Source organism: Lytechinus variegatus, chromosome 5, assembly GCF_018143015.1.
Source record: "Lytechinus variegatus isolate NC3 chromosome 5, Lvar_3.0, whole genome shotgun sequence".
Taxonomy (NCBI): domain Eukaryota; kingdom Metazoa; phylum Echinodermata; class Echinoidea; order Temnopleuroida; family Toxopneustidae; genus Lytechinus; species Lytechinus variegatus.
The window spans coordinates 46,890,292-46,908,818 of record NC_054744.1 but is presented as its reverse complement, the minus strand read 5'-3'; the positions used below and the strand labels follow the sequence as shown (position 1 = coordinate 46,908,818).

Below are 18,527 nucleotides of genomic sequence, written 5' to 3'. Positions count from 1 at the left end.
AGTCAAATCCAGGGGGCCACCCCCCCCCCGTATCCGCATTGGGAATATAACGAGATAAAAGGGGGGTAATAACAGAGAGGAAGTGATGGCACCCTCTTCCCGCCATCACGTGAGTAAACGATTAATATACTAGTATGAATAAAATATTATACATCGTGTTGTCAAAATAGCCATCGCTGTATCCCATTCAATTCATTCAGCGCGTTTATGACGAAGGCATGTTTACATTTTAGTGTATACTTTGTTTAAAAACTTGAGAGAACACTCTCCTCGTGTAAATATGAGGCGAATATCCGTTTAAAGATCCCCGATATCTGAACAGGAGCCTTAACATGTGATTTAAAGGAAAAGGTTCTGATATAAATGATTATTGTTGTTGCGTGAAATGCGAAATTCACATATTCATGAATGAAGGTGTAGGACTCACCAGAGTTTATTCCATGTGTTCATTCAACCAATACAAACCGGCAATCAAAATATAATTCACAAATACCACGCAAACACTTAAACATGTATTTCATCTTTGTTTATTGTTTATGGGTAGGTCTTTACTACCCTTAACGATGAAACTCGAACAAAACACAAACGTTACCAAAAAGCGGGGTTTTCCGAACGACCGTGCGGTGTCCGTTTCTACTTGCTAATACAAATTCTAGTTTCTGAACTATACCATCACAATGGTAATTATGATTTCCGCTTAATGGATGTACACTCCAACAAAATTGAAAGTCCAAAACAGGAACAGATTCATGCATAAACAATTAACTCTAGGGGCGCCGCCATGTTGTTCTAATTAGGGCAACTTTAATGTGACTTCATTGTATTTTTCAATTTAAAATAGGGGTATAGAGATATACGGTCAACTCCTCTCATTTTGAAGGTCTCCTTTCTCCAATATTCCCTTTCCTTCTTTTATCGTTTTTCTTATCTTTTCTTTAAAAAAATCGGAATAAAAAATAGGTGGTCTCCCCCCACCCCTTCTGCCGCCCATAAGTGACTTGTATCTCATCTGCTCTCTTTACTCGATTTTGCAAACTGCTAAACTTTAATAAACCTATATATTCACTACATTCCCAGGAAACTGCTTACATATTATTCTTCTTTTAGTGAGATTATACACCAATTGAAATCATTTTCGGTTCAATTGTTGTACTGCACCGAAAATACATTCCAAAGATCATGTTGAATGAAACATTCCCTCAATTATTTTGACTTTCACCGCTCAAAATGTCTGAGCCTGAAAATCACATATAAGGAAATGGGGATAAGAGTCAAATCAGCAAGAGACAATATTTGAAATCTAATTGTATACATCTTTATCAGATCATCTAAATTATGTGGAAAGATTGAAGCAGAGAGAGAGGGAGAGAGAGAACATGGACCTAGTCGTAGGTCCACGGTGGAGAGAGAGAGGGAAAGAGAGAGAGAGAGGAGGTGACAGTGAGTGTGAGAGAGAAAAAGAAAGACAACTGGGATTGTTGCATAACAATAATAAGCCATTATTTTGTATAGGTCAATACCGCAAATAGTCAGAGTCTCAAACTTTTTAAGAAAATTATGGATTACGAAACTATGATTAAATGCCAGAAAAAGGCGTAACGGTAAAACGAGAAAAAAAGTGATGATTCGAAAGTAGAAAAAGATGATAATAAAGAAAGAAGAAAACATACAACTACGACAGACGGGGTTAAAAATAAGCATAATTTTGCAACACTTATCACTGTAAAAAATATTGGGTAATTTTTTTTACCACGAGGGCACTTATGCGTCCAATCAATTTGGGGCAGTCGTTTAATGCGGAAAGCATATTGTCCAGTAAGATTAAAAATAAGCAGCAATTACTTTAGAATGGGCAGAATTTCTATCACACTGGATGAATAAAAATGCTCAAAAGAAATGCTCAATTTTTGTTGAATCCATAATTGCCCTCATGGAGCATTTGTACCCAATATTTTTTTAGAGTGTATCTACATGTACGTGTATCAGCATGATCAGTATGCATAGAGATAGTACCACCAATCAACCACAGTATCATAATGATTACAATTACAAATATGGTTAACTACGTTATTATTTCAATTACCATGGCAACAATGCCCAGTAGCCAATCGCAATCAAGGTTCCCATGCTAGGTTTTCATGGTAATAGTGCCTAGCAACTAATCAAAATTAAGGTTTTCATGCTAGAAACAATAGTGACAATGTTACCTCTTTTAAAATGAGCCCCGGGACAATGTATAAAAAGTTGAACAATCTATTGTACCCTAAATTTTATGTAACCATGGTAACAAAGCCAAGTTATATCAGTAGCCCAAGAAATATTTAAAGTTGATAACGATTTCTGTCATAACCCTTAAAGGGATGCCCCGAGCTGAAAATGATAATTATTTAAACAGATAACGAAAAATCAGACTAGCAAAACACTGAAAATTTGATCAAAATCGGACTAGGAATAACAAAGTCATGGCATTTTAAAGATTTGCATTATTCCGGTGAAACAGTTCTAAGCATGTCTTCATGAATATTCATTGGGCAACTTGATGATGTCATATTCACATTTGTTCATTTGTATTTTTATCGTATGAAATTAGGTTTATTCATTTTTTTTCCTACCAATTAAGAGCTGAAAACATTAATTTGTTTGATAACTGATTTAGTGCATTAGATATTCATTGCTGCAACTTCCCCCTTCAAAACCGTTCCGCGGCTCTTACCTGAATACCGTGTTGAAGACAATGCCATATATTCATTTATTAGGCCTACATTATTGCCTATCGTTAGCATCGTAACACCCTATATTGTCGACTCCCTATTTTGATGTTAATATGCCATTATCCAACTACGAAAGTTTGTATTTTCCTAACAACTCCTTTTGTCTATCATTGTTTTAAGTCAATTCATATTTTGTTTCAGTTTCTTTTTGGATGTTTTTTAATTCCGTTTTTTTAATGGCATTAAAAGGACAGAATATAGGAGGACCACACTATAGAGATATTAAATAAACACACTAAATATGCTCCATTCAAAACAATATTCATTGATCGGACAATAATGTGTTATGATAATACATAATAATAGTACAATTCTTAATAAACGCATAACATACATGTCTATAAGCATGATAGAGAATGATTATATCCGATATAACTTTTAAACATTTTAAAAGAAGTTTGCATTTTGCATTTAACATTTACAATAACAAGTCTTTGACTCGTAAAAGGCAGTGTTTCCAAATAAATTTCGCACCGCCATCCCAACTAATTACCGGGGGGGGGGGGGTAGTTGTCAGAATGCTTTCAATATTAAAGGACAAGTCCACCCCAACAAAAAGTTGATTTGAAAAAAGAGAAAAATCCAACAAGCATAACACTTAAAATTTCATCAAAATCGGATGTAAAATAAGAAAGTTATCACATTTTAAAGTTTGGCTTAATTTCACAAAACAGTTATATGTACATCCTAGCTGGTATGCAAATGAGGAGACTATGACGTCATCCACTCACTATTTCTTTTGTATTTTATTATATGAAATAGGGAATATTGTAATTTTCTCCTCATTGTCAAGTGATACAACGATTAATTCCTACCGGAACATGTGGAACAAGCATTGTTTAATACTACATGTATATGGTTCAGTCAAGTTGGTCCTTATTGTCGAATCTATAAAAAGTGAAATATTGTATAAGTCAAACAATAAAAAAACAAAAGAAATAGTGAGTGATGGAAATCATCGACTGACTCACTTAGTTGTGCATATCACTGTTTTGTGAATAATAAGTGAATCTTTAAAATGTAATAACTTTCTTATTTTACATCCGATTTTGATGAAATTTTAAGCAGTATGCTAGTTTCATTTTTCTCTATTTATCAAAGTCAGCATTTTCCTGGGGTGGACTTGACCTTAAACGAATCCAGCAAATAATCTGACCTGCCCAATCCCACCCTTTCTACCAGGATCTTCCATGTACTTATCTTACACGTGACTATAAAAGATAATACAGATAATACCAGGATTAAAATAGATTAAATAAAAACTTACAAAGTGATTGTGGGAATACGAACTGAATGAATGCGTCATTACGTGGTCATGGTTTTCCTACTCAGAAAGAGCACAGTCACGCAATGATAGACCAGTGCTGAATTGGCTGTTTTCATGATATACTGCTCTAGAAAATGGGGGGGGGGGGTGTTGAGTTGGATCAATGCAGTGTCTTTGCTACCTAAAGCTGCCAATATGGTAGATAAATCTTGATTAAATTAATGAACAGTAAAAACAAAAACACATAGTAAAAAAGAAACATTTTGATATCCACATTACTGAAAGCAGTGAAAAAAAAAATAAAAATCATCATTACATATTGTACTGACATTAGATCTTTGGATTTTTTTTTGCACGATATGTACATGTACTTGTGATTGAGTAATTTCGTTGCCATTATTCTTGTTTATATTGCCTGGTTTTAACACGCAATTGTCTACACGCGATACATTCAGGCAGCTTTTCTTAGAAAAGGGAAATATGGAATTCCCCGATATTTCAAACCCAGTGATGATATCCATACACTACTTCTCGGTCTATTACATGATCTTTCGAAACTACATAACTGCTTATACAGTGTATGACTATTGGTATACACAGATCTAATATGTACTGTTGTTAATGACCACTCGAATTCTGGATTTTAATTGAATCCTAAAGATTAATTTTCAGATCTCAAAGGAAGAGTTACATTTTTCAGATTTTAGAATAAATCTTCAAACTAAATGAATCTAAAACCTGATTTATATGTGAATCCTTCAGAATTTTTTCAATTCTTGTACGATTCAAATAATCCATTGATATTCAATTAAGATCTAGAATTCCATTGGGATTTATATCAAATCCATGAAAAATCTCGAAACTCGAGGACCGCATTGCATCCATGATGGGTTAGTACTACCAGACCTAGATGGAGCTGAAGTCACGTTTTCTGTAGATCCACATATTAGAACCAGTGTATACAGCAATGGTCTTACCCTCATCGTCCGCAGCTAGAAGGGGAGCAACAGCTAGGTTGGACGGCAGCACCTTGTCCTCAAAGACTACATCGTGCTTCGTCCCGAACCTGAAGAGGGAAGAAAGTTACTGTAGTAATCAACAAAAATCATTAGCCAATGTGTTTTTCCTTTTTTAAGCAAGGAATCAATAATTTGTAATTCTGATGCGCTATTTCGTCTATGTCCCCTTTTAATAGTATTTGTGAGGTAAATCAATGCAAACATTTAGGAATCATAAGTAATTACTCGAACAGGAAAAAAAAATGTCAGTAGCTTTGAATTTCGTTAGTATAAAGCCACATATCTCAGTTTAACACAAACCCAATTAGAAAAAAATATTCAACTAAATGTATTATTTATTCAAAAGCTTTTACATCTGTAACGATGTAATTTGAGTAAGAAACTCACCCGTCGTATTCAGCTAAAGATGCAAGTTGACGTCCATCCCCCATTAAGTATATCCCCAAGGCAAAGAACCGTCCAGCCTTGTTATCATACTCTGCCCTAGACGCAACAGCCGCAGCCTGCCAGTTGTTCTGCTCGAGAATATTCTCCTTCCGGTCATTCATACCAAATATCTTCACAGACACACCTGCTTCATTCCATCGGCTAGAGCTGTTATCATCAATCCTTCCTATGTTACGGCACACAACTGCAAGCTCCCCATTACTGGTGAAGGTCATTTTGATCGGGGAGATGTCTGTCATCCTGCTGAAAACAGCCCGAGAGCACCCGACAATTGTCCGTGCAGCTTGGTCCCCTACTACCACAACGCCATTCTCATTGATGGACAAAGAAGACAGGGTACAATCTCTGCCTTTTTGAGGCACTTCTATCACACCAGAATACTTGCCCCATGACTGGTTTTTGAACAACCTTACACGATTGTCATCAAACAGTACGTAGCTAGTAGTTCCATCTTTACCGAAGGCTATGTCCTGCACAGAAAGTCCATATTCAAACGTGAAAATGTGGCTTGCTTCTCCATCAACGGAGATTTTACTCAGTGAGTCTTTTGAGGAAGCAACAAAGGACTCGAGTGAAGCATTATAGCACATCGCTTTAAGGGTGTCTTCAAGAAAAACCCCAGACACCTCAATATCATCCCAAACATGAGGGCGGAAAATGTCACCAAGGGAAGCAAGAGATTCGACATTTTCATCAGCTGGGACGGGGTTAAGCTTGACCTTGTCAGCATATTGCTTGATTTGTTTCAGAGCATTTTCAGGTGTTTTGTCCTCTTCTAAACTAGAAACGACACTCTTGAGGTAGTCATTTACTGCAGCTATTTCAGCATGCTGTCCGTCTTTGAGTGCATTGTCTCCAATCGACTTGGCTTCCAAGGTCCTAGACTCCGTATGCCCCAAGCTTTCGTCCACTGATGCTATTTTGGCAAGCATGACTTGTTGATCGTCTTCTATTACCTTCACAAGGTCATCATGCTTTTCAGTCATGACCCTCGTAACTGTTCGAATCCTCAAGTCTAGGGTACTCTTTAGCTGGTCCTTCATTGCGCCGTAATGTCTTTTGATGCTGGCCCTCATTCGCTTGACTTCCCCTTGCTGCTCTTCAAGTGAACTCCTTTTTTGGGATAATCTTTCCACCGCCTTCTCAATAACTGCTTTCTTCTTCTTGACGATCGACTCCGAATCGTGATTGTGACTAGGCTCTGTGCAGCTATGTCCTTCGCGATTCCGATCCAACATACAGCAAATCTCACATTGGTAGCGTTGACAAGTGTAGCAAAAGCATATGGTGTCCAACCGATGTACGCTGCAGAACTGAGGGTTCTCTGTACGCAACACCGTCACATTGCCTTTGCGTAGATCCTTGAGAGGAATTACTTCATGCATTTTCATAGCTATCATTTTTGAATGAATCGAATGGCAGTTGGCACATATGAAATGACAGCAGGATAGACAGTAGGAAACGACGACTCCATCCCGGCAGTTCTGGCATGTCATAGCATCCTTCTTGGAGTATCCAGCTTCACGTTCTTTGATGCTTTCCTTGAGGCGCGTTACCAGTTTGTTGCTGGTGTAGTCTGTCGACAGTCCAGCTACGCCATTCTTTCCCAGTAGCGTCACTTTCCTACACAGTGGACAATTCATTGAAGCCTTGCCGCCGCGTCCATACGTCTTGTCGCACTTGACTAGACATGATCTACAGAATGAATGCATGCAGGATAGGAAGCATGCATCGGTGAAGTATTCGGCACACACAGGGCATTCTAGTTCCTCACCAATCGCAGTTATAAGCTTTGAATCGGCCATTGCCTCACTGTAGCTGAACCGGAATGTTCCCAACGGCAGCCCTGTACTTAAAAATAGCGGGATAACGCACCAATCTGTAAGATAAACAGCACAAAACAAAGGAAACAATATTACATCTTCCGGGTTTTCCCACCATTCATTGCCTTCGCAATCTTCCCCCGGAGTTTTTTTTTGCGCAGTAGCATGTATTTTTGTAAAGAGTCTTGTCATGGCATGGCAAACCCAGAAATTTATTTCGGGGGGGGGGTGAAAACACAATAAAAAAATTAATATTCAAAAGCGATCGAGGGAGAAAAGTGACCGAGCCATAGGACGACGGAATATTGGCATTTTTATAAAGACGAAAATTATTAATTAGAATAAAGTCAGTTGGCCTTTGCGGCTACAACCTGTCATATTTTTACTTGTAAGTCTATGTATATGCGTGTTCGATCTTTGTAAAAGATAACTGAACAAGTTTTCTGGGAAAAGATTATATCCCTAACCATAATGAAATATCGTTTTTATGAAACCATCATGAAAATAGCGAGTTAATCAAGATGCATCCTTAACTCATTAATATAAGGAAAGCGCCTGGATATTTTGAGCCAACGACCTAAATGTAACATGTTTTTTTAAAGCTGCAAAATAACAAGAGAATATAGTTGAACGTCCCAGACCTTTCCTAAAAGTAACATTCTTTTTTCTTCTTTTTTTCTCCTTTCATTTCTCTCCAATTTTCCCTGACAACTTGAAAATAATGGGAGTGCGGTCGCTATCCGCCCTTCAGATATATAGCGCTGACCTAATATTCTTCAACTCACCGAGCAGTTAAAGGGATGGTCCAGGCTGGAGATATTTATATCTTAATAAATAGAGTAAAATTCACAAAGCAAAATGATGAAAATTTGATCAAAATCGGATAAAAAATAACAAAGATTTTTTAATTTTAAATATTTTCATTATTCCGGTGAAACAATTCTAGGCATGTCTTTTTTATGAATATTCATTAGGTGGGCTGATGTCATTCCCCACTTGTTCTTTTATATTTTACTATGTAAAAGTTAGGTTTATTCAAAATTTTTCTACCAAAAAAATTATTATTTCATGTAATAACATAAGAAAAGGGGAAGTGGGGATGTGACATCAGGCCCACCTAATGAATATTCATGACGATGTGCATATAACTGTTTTCACAAAATGTTGATGAACTTTAAAATTCAATAACTTCGTTACTTTGTATCAAATTTTGATGAGATTTCCAGCATTTTGCTCTGTGAATATTACTCTATTTATTTAAATATAAATATCTTCAGCCCGGACCATCCCTTTAAGTTCAGGAGGTTGCGTAAGATTAGTTATAAATATAGAGGAATTTCAAACAACGAGTTACCCAATATTTAAATAAGCAGAATGTGTGCTTTAGTATTTAACTTTAACGAATTACAGCGCGTAATAATGATGGCATTGTGTGAGCGGAGATTTTAAATGGTAAATGGAGGGCAAAGTCACAGGTCGTCTTTATGTGTGTAGGCCTGTATAGCTATATATTGATTTCTGGGTTTTTGTGGAAAGAGCCAACGCAGAGTGGTTAAGGAAGTAAACTCCCAATTGATTCATGCAGTCATTGCCAATGAGGCGCAATCAAAACTACAAAAAAAAAACACACAGCTGTATGGAATATCATCTATTTCCGACTCGACATGAATAAAATGTTCTCGGCAATCTGTTTGTTTACATCCCATGAATGGGAAATATTTCATACGATTTCTGAGTTACAATCGTTATCTATAAGGTAACAACTGCACCCACGTTGCAGTAAAGGAGGTCACATAACAATCTCCCACCTAAAATGACAATGCCTTGTGTCTAGTACCAAGCACGGATGTAATGGTGGGGTTTTCCCCCGGGGAAAAATTGGGGGAGGGGGCGTCTGCACTGCCAATATATTTCCTGAAAGGAGATTTAATTAAACGAAATTGTTCCTGAAATACAATTTTGACAAAGCAGAATGAAGTTTTGCTATCCCTGCACCGAGACTGATAGATATACACAAGCCCCCCCCCCCTCCCCATTTAGTACATGTTCACTGTCATGCATGAATATGCCTAATAATAAGAGTCTAAAATCGCTGAACAGTACTGCATTGCCCCCCCCCCCCTTCCTCCTCATTTGCCGTGTCACAGCGAAGTGACGATGTATTCCTGCGTGACATTGGCACTGAACGCCTATACAAATGATATGATTTTCCCCCATTCTATCATTGGTAAACTGCCAATAAATACAATTCGAACTATCAACCACGTCAAGGCAACATCTGCATGAATTCCCTCATGGAGTGTACCTATACAATAGACCCCAAGATAAGTCAACTGTACAAGTTCGATTATTCTGACGCGCTTCCTGCTTAAAAAAATACTCATATACCTCGAGGGGGGGGGGCACTTCCATTGACGAGTGCAGTGGCGTACTGTGGGTCACGGCATGGGGGCACCAGCAAAAATTGAGGGTCACTGAGTGAACGCGCTCAGTTAGTATACTGACCTAATAGAGACATTTTAAGAACTGTGCCATTAAACGGATATGTACATGTATCTCACTGATCACACAATGCGAGCGCGAAGCGCGAAATGAAAATTTTTGATATTCAGATTTAAAAAGGGACATTATAATTTTTTGTAATCATGATACGTACGTCTCGCTACAAAACAATGCGAGCGCGAATACCGAATCGATTGTTCTCTGGTTTTGGCGGGAGGTGGTTCATCGGAGAGTAATTGTGACTAATAGTGTAAACATACAATATTGACTTTAACTTTGTAACATGCCAGTTCGGTTTTTTCTGTCCTTAATTCGATGTGTTTCCTTACATGCACCTGTACTTTTAATTTCACTTTTTTTATGTTAATGCATTTTTAGAACATTTTCTTTGTAATTGTTGTATTATGATCACTGCATGTTACATGCTTATTTCATCTGTCATATTTTATGCTTTTTATTGTGAGCTCACATTATTAGCTTTCGGACCTTTTGATGAGTATATTTTGATAAAACCGAATTGAATTTGGAAATTTGAAGCGCGAGCTGATTGTTTTGTATAAATTGACCCCAAACAGGGACATTTTAAGGACTGTTTTAGGGATCCATTAAGAGTACACATATCTCACAATAATCATCTGTGTTTGTCAATCGCTTGCTTATTTTGTTTGAATTACATCTAAAAACGTGAAGCACTTTTTGTAGTCATTATAATCATGATTATAATACGCATCTCAATAAATAGTAAACAAATATTGCGAGCGCTAAGCGCGTGCTGAAAATCTAAGAAAATTTAGGAAATTCAGACCTGAAAGGGGACATTCTAAGGCTTGCATAGGAATTCACTATAGACTACGTATTTCACTGACCAGATCATGCAAGCACGAAGCGCGAGCTGAAAAAAAAAATTATACTCAGATCAGAAAAAGGGACATTTTAAGGACTGATTTCAGGAATTCATGTAGAGCAGACATATTTCACCAATCCACTAATATTCAGACCTCAAAAGGGGGCAATCACTTTAAGTAGTCATGATAAACAAGCATATGTCATTAGAGTTCTACATAAAACAGTAATAACTGGAAGTGCGAGGAAATATATTTGGTGTTTATTCACCTGAACACATGTTCGAGTACAAAATTATTATATCTCTCGTTAAACAGACAATGCGATTACAAGTATCAAGAACGATGAACATAATAGGCCCAGAGCAAATTATGCAACATAAAGTTATGAAAAAATATTTCTGAATATAACATACTATAGCATAATATAATTTACAATAATTTCTTCTTTCCCCACTACGTTTCTCTTCCTTTCTTCCTCTTTTTCACATTCCCCCTCTTTTTTTGGCAAGCCGATGGAGGGGGGGAGGTTCATGGACCTACCCACAGAGGATTATTCTATTGTTACTGGGGGTGCTGAGCGTTGTCACAGCTCCCCCATTAACAATAGATAATCCTCCGTGGATGGGTCCATGGGGTACCATGCATGACCATGGACCATGGGGATTCGAAAAGCACCGTAAACAAATATTTCCAAGATCTGAAAAGCACCCCTTAACGTATTAGCGTGTGAAACCCTAACCTTAACAAAACGGCACCCTTGACAAGAATTCCCCGGATTGACGATCGGCTTTACCTTTAATTTACTTTCATTGGGTCGAGAACCACCCACACACCACGCTCAAATCGGACCCTAAACACGTAGTGTTGGGGCAAGAAGTACATCAAGCATATTAGTCTTGTTATGGGCCCTCGCAAATTGGACACCGTCAACACGTAGGTTTCCTAGCGAAACATATATATATATATATATATATATATATTAGTGTTTTTGACACCCTTATATGTTGGTATGTAACGTGCCCTATTTTGAAAAAGAGATCCTGTTTACACGTTTCTTTTTTGTTGGGGGGTCACGCATGATATTAATTCGTCAATGGAAGTGCCCCCCGCGCCCCGGCCTATACGGACATGGCCGTAAGAAGTGTGGGAGAACTGCTTTGAAAACTTACATTTTTTTTACTGAAAAATCTCACGAAATTCACCCAAGGTGTGCACGATATCTTTCAGTTTCACTTTACAAAATACAAACGCAGCTTGCCCTCCCCCCCCCCCCTCCCCTCCCCCGAAAAAACAGAAACAAAACAAATGCGTATATATATATACGGCCATGCCTTATTGGCTATTAACAGTCCGTTCAGAGCCATGTCCATGTATGGACCTATAGTTCCATGATCCAATTAATAAACAGTGATTAGCAATAGTTGCATAGCAAAATGACGTGACATAGAGTACTACCCATCAATAAAATGGCGGTTTACCTCTGTTGTGCAACTGCAAGCACTGACTGTACTTTAGGCCTGGTCCGCTATGCGTACGTTGTTTCACATCGAAGCTCAAACAGCAACTAAACATGCATGGAGAATGCTTCTCTTTGCGGTGCAGGGAACTTTTCGGAAGACCTCTGTTATAATGTTTACTTTGGAAATATCGTGGGAGTAAGTAATTGAAGTAACTGGCAAAAAGTACACCCATTCATTTACGTATCACAATGGCGAGGTGGTTACGAAGGATCCTCAACCTGGCCTGGGCTCGTACAAGAATACACTGGCAATACGTTATAACCTAAACATGACAGCTGCTATATTATCACGTGCACGCGCGCGCGAAGTACAGGAGAGCCATGATATGGCGAGGGAATTCCCCCGGCCCTGTTCACATTGCGCAATATAACGTACTGCCTTTTATTTCCGTGCGTACTTCGTGTAAACCAAAGTTGCAAACACATTGTGCACTGGTGGTCCGTGAGCCTTTGTTTCTTTGGAAATTCAATTTTGACATATTATTGACGCAAACAAGCGATTTCAAAACATAATGAATACAGTAAGCGAGTATGAATACAATTTACGATAGTGACAAAAAAAACATACACAAAAAGGGTCAAATGCATTAAGCGCTCTATAAAATGTGATAACTATTATTTTCATTATAATTATTACAAATATGATGTTTCTATAATAGTAACTATAGATAATATACATTTATATTAACGAAATATTGCAGAGTCACGTAGTGGCTTGAATGATAACACGAGTTAAATATCTACTGTCAGACGTCTTCCTAACTGGGTGGATTTGATGATCAGATCAATCACAATCAGAATTTTGATAGCGCGTCCTCAGTATGAATATATTGAAAATATACAATACATTTTCAATGTTTTTAATTGTGAAATAAAGTATCAACGAGTATGGACACGATAGGCCTAATCAATTGGAGTAATAACCAATATAGAGTACTTTAAGACGCAATACTAATTTTATTTTGGTACCATTTCCTAACCAGTAAGATGTACCTTGACGACTGTAGCTCCAGGGCCCTTGGAACGATTTCTTGACAGGGGTTCCTGATGCAAATTTGAAAAGAAAAAAGAAAAAGTTCACTTCAAAATGAAGGCTATTTCTTCCCGAGAAATTTGACAAGTAGGGAAAAAAGGGTGTTCACTCCAAAATGCAAGTCATTGTTTAGTCAATAAAGGGTTTCTGTACAAAATTTAGGTGATTTTTGGTTATATCTCTCCATTTTTTCACACCTTTCAGAATTCCAGGGGCTGTATGGAGAATGATATACATGCACCGCCCCCCGCTTCTCAGGGTCATACTAACCTCCCTCCATCTTATCCACTTACCCCCCCCCCCCCCCCTCTTCCCTGACAATCTTCGGTATTTTGCATTTCAAGGATACCGTTCAAAAAAAGTTTACTCAAATGATAAATTTTCAGGGTATTCACCATGTCAACAGCACACACACATAGAGAAGAGGATTTATTACAAGTTAGTTACCATTGCAAGAATGCAATTCATCAACCGTTTTTAATGATAACTTTTTTATGTTACAAGAGGCAGACTATAATCTTATAACATTCACGCACAATAATGTTTGCAATCCCCCATCTATTATGATTCAATTACAGTGACTATGGCGACCGTGTGGTTGTCGTGGTAGATCTGGTAAATTTCCAATTCGTCCACTCCAAACTGAACCACTCACTACATGGTCTACTTTCATTTAGTCTAATGCTATTCTGTCCAACATTTTGTCTAACAATCATTTAGTCCAATCATCACTTTGTCAAATCACCATTTTGCCAATGACCATTTCGTCTCATAACCAGTAGGTCTAATATCTCCTTCCTTTTCATTCATTTTGCACAAATAACAGTTCAATCAGGCCAAATGGTATGTGGACTAAATGGCTATTGGACCAACTGGTTATTAGACGAAATGGCAGTTAGTCCATGTGGATAGTTGGTGAACTGATTGATGGACTAAATGATAGTAGACGAGTTGTAGACCAATTCAAAATAAACCTCGAGTGGAAATTGTGCACTCTTCGTGCGGGATTGAAATTAATCCAATGACCGGGTATTATGCTGTTAAGCAGGGGGAAACGCTATATTTGTATTTTTTTATTATTATTATTATTATAACCGGTGTGTTGGCTCAGTTGGTAGAGCGTCCGTCTCACAACCGGGAAGTCGGGGGTTCAAACCCCGGCCGCGTCAGACCAAAAGACGTTAAAAGATGGGAGTTGCTGCTACCCTGTTTGGCGTTCAACGATTAAAGGGATAGAGCCTCGTCGATCTGGCGCTGCACAGCGGCTGCCGGGCCCACGATCAATTGGGCAAAGCAATTTTTCGGAGTATTTCATTTCATGTCTATTTCGAACAATAAATTATGGATTTTCATTTTTTCATTTTCATTATTATTATTGTTATTATTATTATTACTATTATATTTATTATTATCATTATTAGTAGTATTATCATCATCGCTTGAAAATATTGCTATTTTTGTATTCATTGTGGCCAATGCCTCTTAACATTTTCTTGCAATATACATTGGCTTCAATAAGAATGGAAATTACTTTTTAGTAAACCTCCCCCAACCCTCCCTTTCTCTTTTCATCTATTCATTATCTCTCCTCCTTTTCCTCTGAATTTCTTCTGCTTTCCTCCACCCTCGTCTTCCTATACCAACCTCTTTTATCGACCCCAGTTCGCTGACCCATCTCTGAGACATCAACAGCAGCAATCATTGGGTGCAATGCTCGATGTCTTCGCGGGAATCAATCAACTTCATACGCTCCTGGTTGTCATAATGATTTCCAAAGACAGTTGGATGTCAAAGCCATGCTGGCTAAACAATGTCCTCTTGGTGTCACAAAAAGGAGGATGTTTTTGTGACGCATTCGTGACAATATCCTTTCCCGTCGTGAACGGAGTAGCGATAGAACAGCGATGTTCTTATTGGAAGAGTTTCGTCGACGCGTTCTTATCATTGTGCAACATGCCCAAGGTTATCCAAAATGAGTTGTTGTTAGAATCACAGAGTGCTTGATATAGTTGTTAATTCATGAATTCCTATGTGTTCACTTCATGCAGTGCATTCTTCATAAACACATTTCGTTTCAAGATTTTCATTAATGCACTCTTTTCAATCTCAGCACGAGATAAGAGAAGATGGTGGCAAATGCAATTAGAGTTTAATGTTTGGGCTGTTAACATGAGCCAGAATTGATATCGGTCTTTTCGTGACCCGCCGAGTTCTGCTGAATAAAACATGGGAGGAGAGGATATGTTCCAAGAATATTGATATCACTCGCAGTACCTTGCCGATGTTGGATTCTGTAAAACTTGGCTTAAGGAATTCTATCTTCTTAATTTTGGAATTGTTTCTTTCAAACCTTGCATTGACCATGGTAGCAGAATATTGAAAGTTGTACCAAAACATGTCGAAAATTCAAGTTTTCCTTTGCTTAAAACGAAATACTCCCTAATTATCAAAATATAAATGTATAAATGATTTTAATATCATTTTATTTCCATTTCATTCCATATATTTACACAAAATCAAAACATATGCAAAGCAATATACAAATACATTTAAAATAGTGGTGGACCAAATGAAAGCTCATCAGGCTTGTTTGAATGGCCCAAAATAACATTCATAAGAAAAATACATAAAACATAAGACATGGCCAATCATTAAAAAAATACATATGGCATAAGATAGGACAGGAAAGAAGAAGGAAAGAAACAGTGTGGCTAAGATTATTTGTCAAGAGAAAACTAGGGGTTGTTGGATGTACAGTAAACATGGTAAATGTCGTTTGTAACTCAAATTGAAAAGTTTACATGTCACTCTTCGCTAATTTGTTAATTGAGTAATAATAATTAATGGATAACAAATTATTTCGAACTTTAACAATATTCCTTTTTCATTTTGTTTGTCTTCCATGCAGTTTGTTGAAATGCAATGGACTACACAGCTACCGGAGTCGGGTTACGCCAATGACAATCTGCTCCTACACCTTAACATGAGTGTCAAGGGAACAACAGAAGGCACAGTCGTAGAGCAAGGAGCTTCCCTGCCAACAAAAATAGCAGCATTGTCGCTTCTACCTGTCGTGATCATCTGTGGACTCTTTGGTAATGGGTTGGTGTGTCGAGCAGTGTTCCGCTACCAGAAGCTACGGTGCGTCGCCAATACTTTTATCGTATCTCTTGCGGTCTGTGACCTTGGTGTTTGTGGGATCATCATGCCTTTTGCAGCGTATCAGGAACTCACCAACGACAAGCAATGGCATCTCGGTCCGGTCGTCTGCAACATATGGGTAGCACTGGACGTGCTACTGTGCACAGCATCTATCTGGAACATGTGTGTGATTGCTCTGGACCGTTGTATGGCCATCACCAATCCCGTGTGGTATGTGAACAGGCGGACACCCTTCATGGCGACGGTAGCCATAGCTTCGGCATGGTCTCTCTCTATTCTACTCAGTGTCATGTTCCTCTTGCTCATGGATAACTTTGCGGATAGTGCTGACTACTCGTGTCAAGTCGCACCTAAACCAGCCATAGCAGTCGTCTCTTCATCGGTGACGTTCTATATCCCATGTTTGATTGTAGTCGCGGTATACATCAAGATCTTTCTGGCTGCACGACGCCATCTACGGAAGAAGTCAATTAGGGCTGCTATCTCTACAATGCACATGAGAAGGCCATCACAACCTTGCGTGGAGAAACAGCAAAAGTCCAGCAGCTCGGAAACACAGGGTAATGGCCATACCCAACCTCTCTGTACGTCCCCAGATGAAAACAAAAATCCGATGAAATCTGTTAGAGAAAATCTTGAACTACAACTTCCCAACGTAGCGTCTTCATCAAACAATGGACTCTCTCCGAATAATCTTCGAATTCCCAATGCGTCTGTCACATCCATAAGTACCTCCAAAAAGACATCATTCAACCTCAGCGTACCTGAACCGTCCTTTTCTCCAGAAGACGGCATTTCAGGCACCGAAAATTCTGATATCAACGAAGTTCCGCGTTCGCCCCGTAGATCGTTGACACCATTTTCATTCAACTACCCCAGGCCGAAGATACACCGTATTTCAGTGACTCGGGAACGACGTGCCGCTGCCGTGCTCGCTGTGGTCATCGGCGTCTTCATATGTTGTTGGCTTCCGTTTTTCATTGTTTACGTCATCATTGGAATTTGCGAGTGGTGTCACGTGACAAACCTTACGTTTCAAGTACTCACGTGGTTGGGTTGGTGTAATTCTATTCTCAATCCTCTAATCTATACCGTATTCAATCTCGACTTCAGACACGCGTTCAGAAAAATTCTCCTTGATGTTCCGTGCCAGTAAAAAAAAAAAGAACTATTAAATTTTAATCATGGAGCGTGTATCCACATGCCTTACCATGACTTGTGTTTGATTTATTCTGAAATCCACTGCTTCCAACGACTGACCACCATCAATTACTGTTTACATGGAATTGAAGAAAAAAAATCATTCTAATGATGACGGTAATGGACGGTGTTTGACATTGCTGTTGCTTAGTTATACTTTACCTTGTATACGACTGCAGGAGCCGTTCAGGATATGCTTACTCACGGTTACACTTCGTAATTCCGAAGGTTCGTAATTCCGAAGGGTTTTTATTCCGAAGGTTCGTAATTCCGAAACACGTATATTCTATACCTCGATGTTCGTTAATCCGAAAAAATCCGAAAAAGTAAAAAAGGGTTCGTTAATCCGAACATTTGTGGCGTTATTCCGAAGGTTCGATAATCCGAAAACAAAAAAAGGTTCGATGTGCCGAAGGTTCGTTATTCCGAAAAAGAAATTAGGTTCGTTGTTCCGAAGGTTCGTTAATCCGAAATAAGATTCGTTGTTCCGAAGGTTCGCTAGTCCGAAAACGAAATAAGGTTCGTTTATCATTTCGTTTTCGGACTAACGAACCTTCGGAATTACGAACCTTCGGAAATACGAACCTTCGGAATAACCGAACCTTCGGAATAACGAACCTTCGGAATAACGGAACCTTCGGAATAACGAAGCCTCGGAATAACCGAACCTTCGGAATAACGAAGCTTCGGAATTACGAATTTATGCGCTTACTCACACTCTTTCTCTCTCTTTTAAAAGTCCAACCCTAGTACTCGTAGGACAAAATATATCATTGTTAAAATCATCTGAATGCTACGTTTAAGATTTGCCAAAACTGTTGGCCTACTATTGGATTATAAAAATTCAATCCCAAATGTCTAGACAAAGCACAATAACAGTTCAACTATCAATCATAAAGTTGTGCGTGTCTAACAATTTTATGCTCTTCCGGTGGGTGC

The 18,527-nt window shown here is 38.4% G+C and overlaps 2 protein-coding genes across 2 annotated transcripts; one reads left to right on the top strand and one right to left on the bottom strand.

Annotated features, from left to right (window-relative positions):
• Positions 1-3,840: 3,840 nt before the first annotated feature.
• On the bottom strand, positions 3,841-12,438 carry LOC121416311. The gene is made up of 3 exons (XM_041609864.1): positions 12,153-12,438; positions 5,445-7,383; positions 3,841-5,104 (listed from the first exon to the last, which is right to left on the bottom strand). The coding sequence occupies exons 1-3, from the start codon at positions 12,364-12,366 to the stop codon at positions 4,945-4,947; spliced, it is 2,313 nt and encodes a 770-aa protein (XP_041465798.1). The 5' UTR covers positions 12,367-12,438; the 3' UTR covers positions 3,841-4,944.
• Positions 12,439-15,966: 3,528 nt separating this feature from the next.
• LOC121415004 (5-hydroxytryptamine receptor 1D-like) lies at positions 15,967-17,827 on the top strand. The gene has a single exon (XM_041608042.1). The coding sequence runs from the start codon at positions 16,129-16,131 to the stop codon at positions 17,542-17,544; it is 1,416 nt and encodes a 471-aa protein (XP_041463976.1). The 5' UTR covers positions 15,967-16,128; the 3' UTR covers positions 17,545-17,827.
• The last annotated feature ends 700 nt before the right edge of the window (positions 17,828-18,527 follow it).

Excerpts from the sequence above, each read along its gene's own strand:
- LOC121416311 (XM_041609864.1), bottom strand. The coding sequence starts at position 12,366 with ATGGGTGTACTTTTTGCCAGTTACTTCAATTACTTACTCCCACGATAT. Across the intron at positions 7,384-12,152 it reads CTTGCAGTTGCACAACAGAG|ATTGGTGCGTTATCCCGCTA; the intron begins GTAAACCGCCAT and ends TTTATCTTACAG. Across the intron at positions 5,105-5,444 it reads TCTTTAGCTGAATACGACGG|GTTCGGGACGAAGCACGATG; the intron begins GTGAGTTTCTTA and ends TTCCCTCTTCAG.
- LOC121415004 (XM_041608042.1), top strand. The coding sequence starts at position 16,129 with ATGCAGTTTGTTGAAATGCAATGGACTACACAGCTACCGGAGTCGGGT.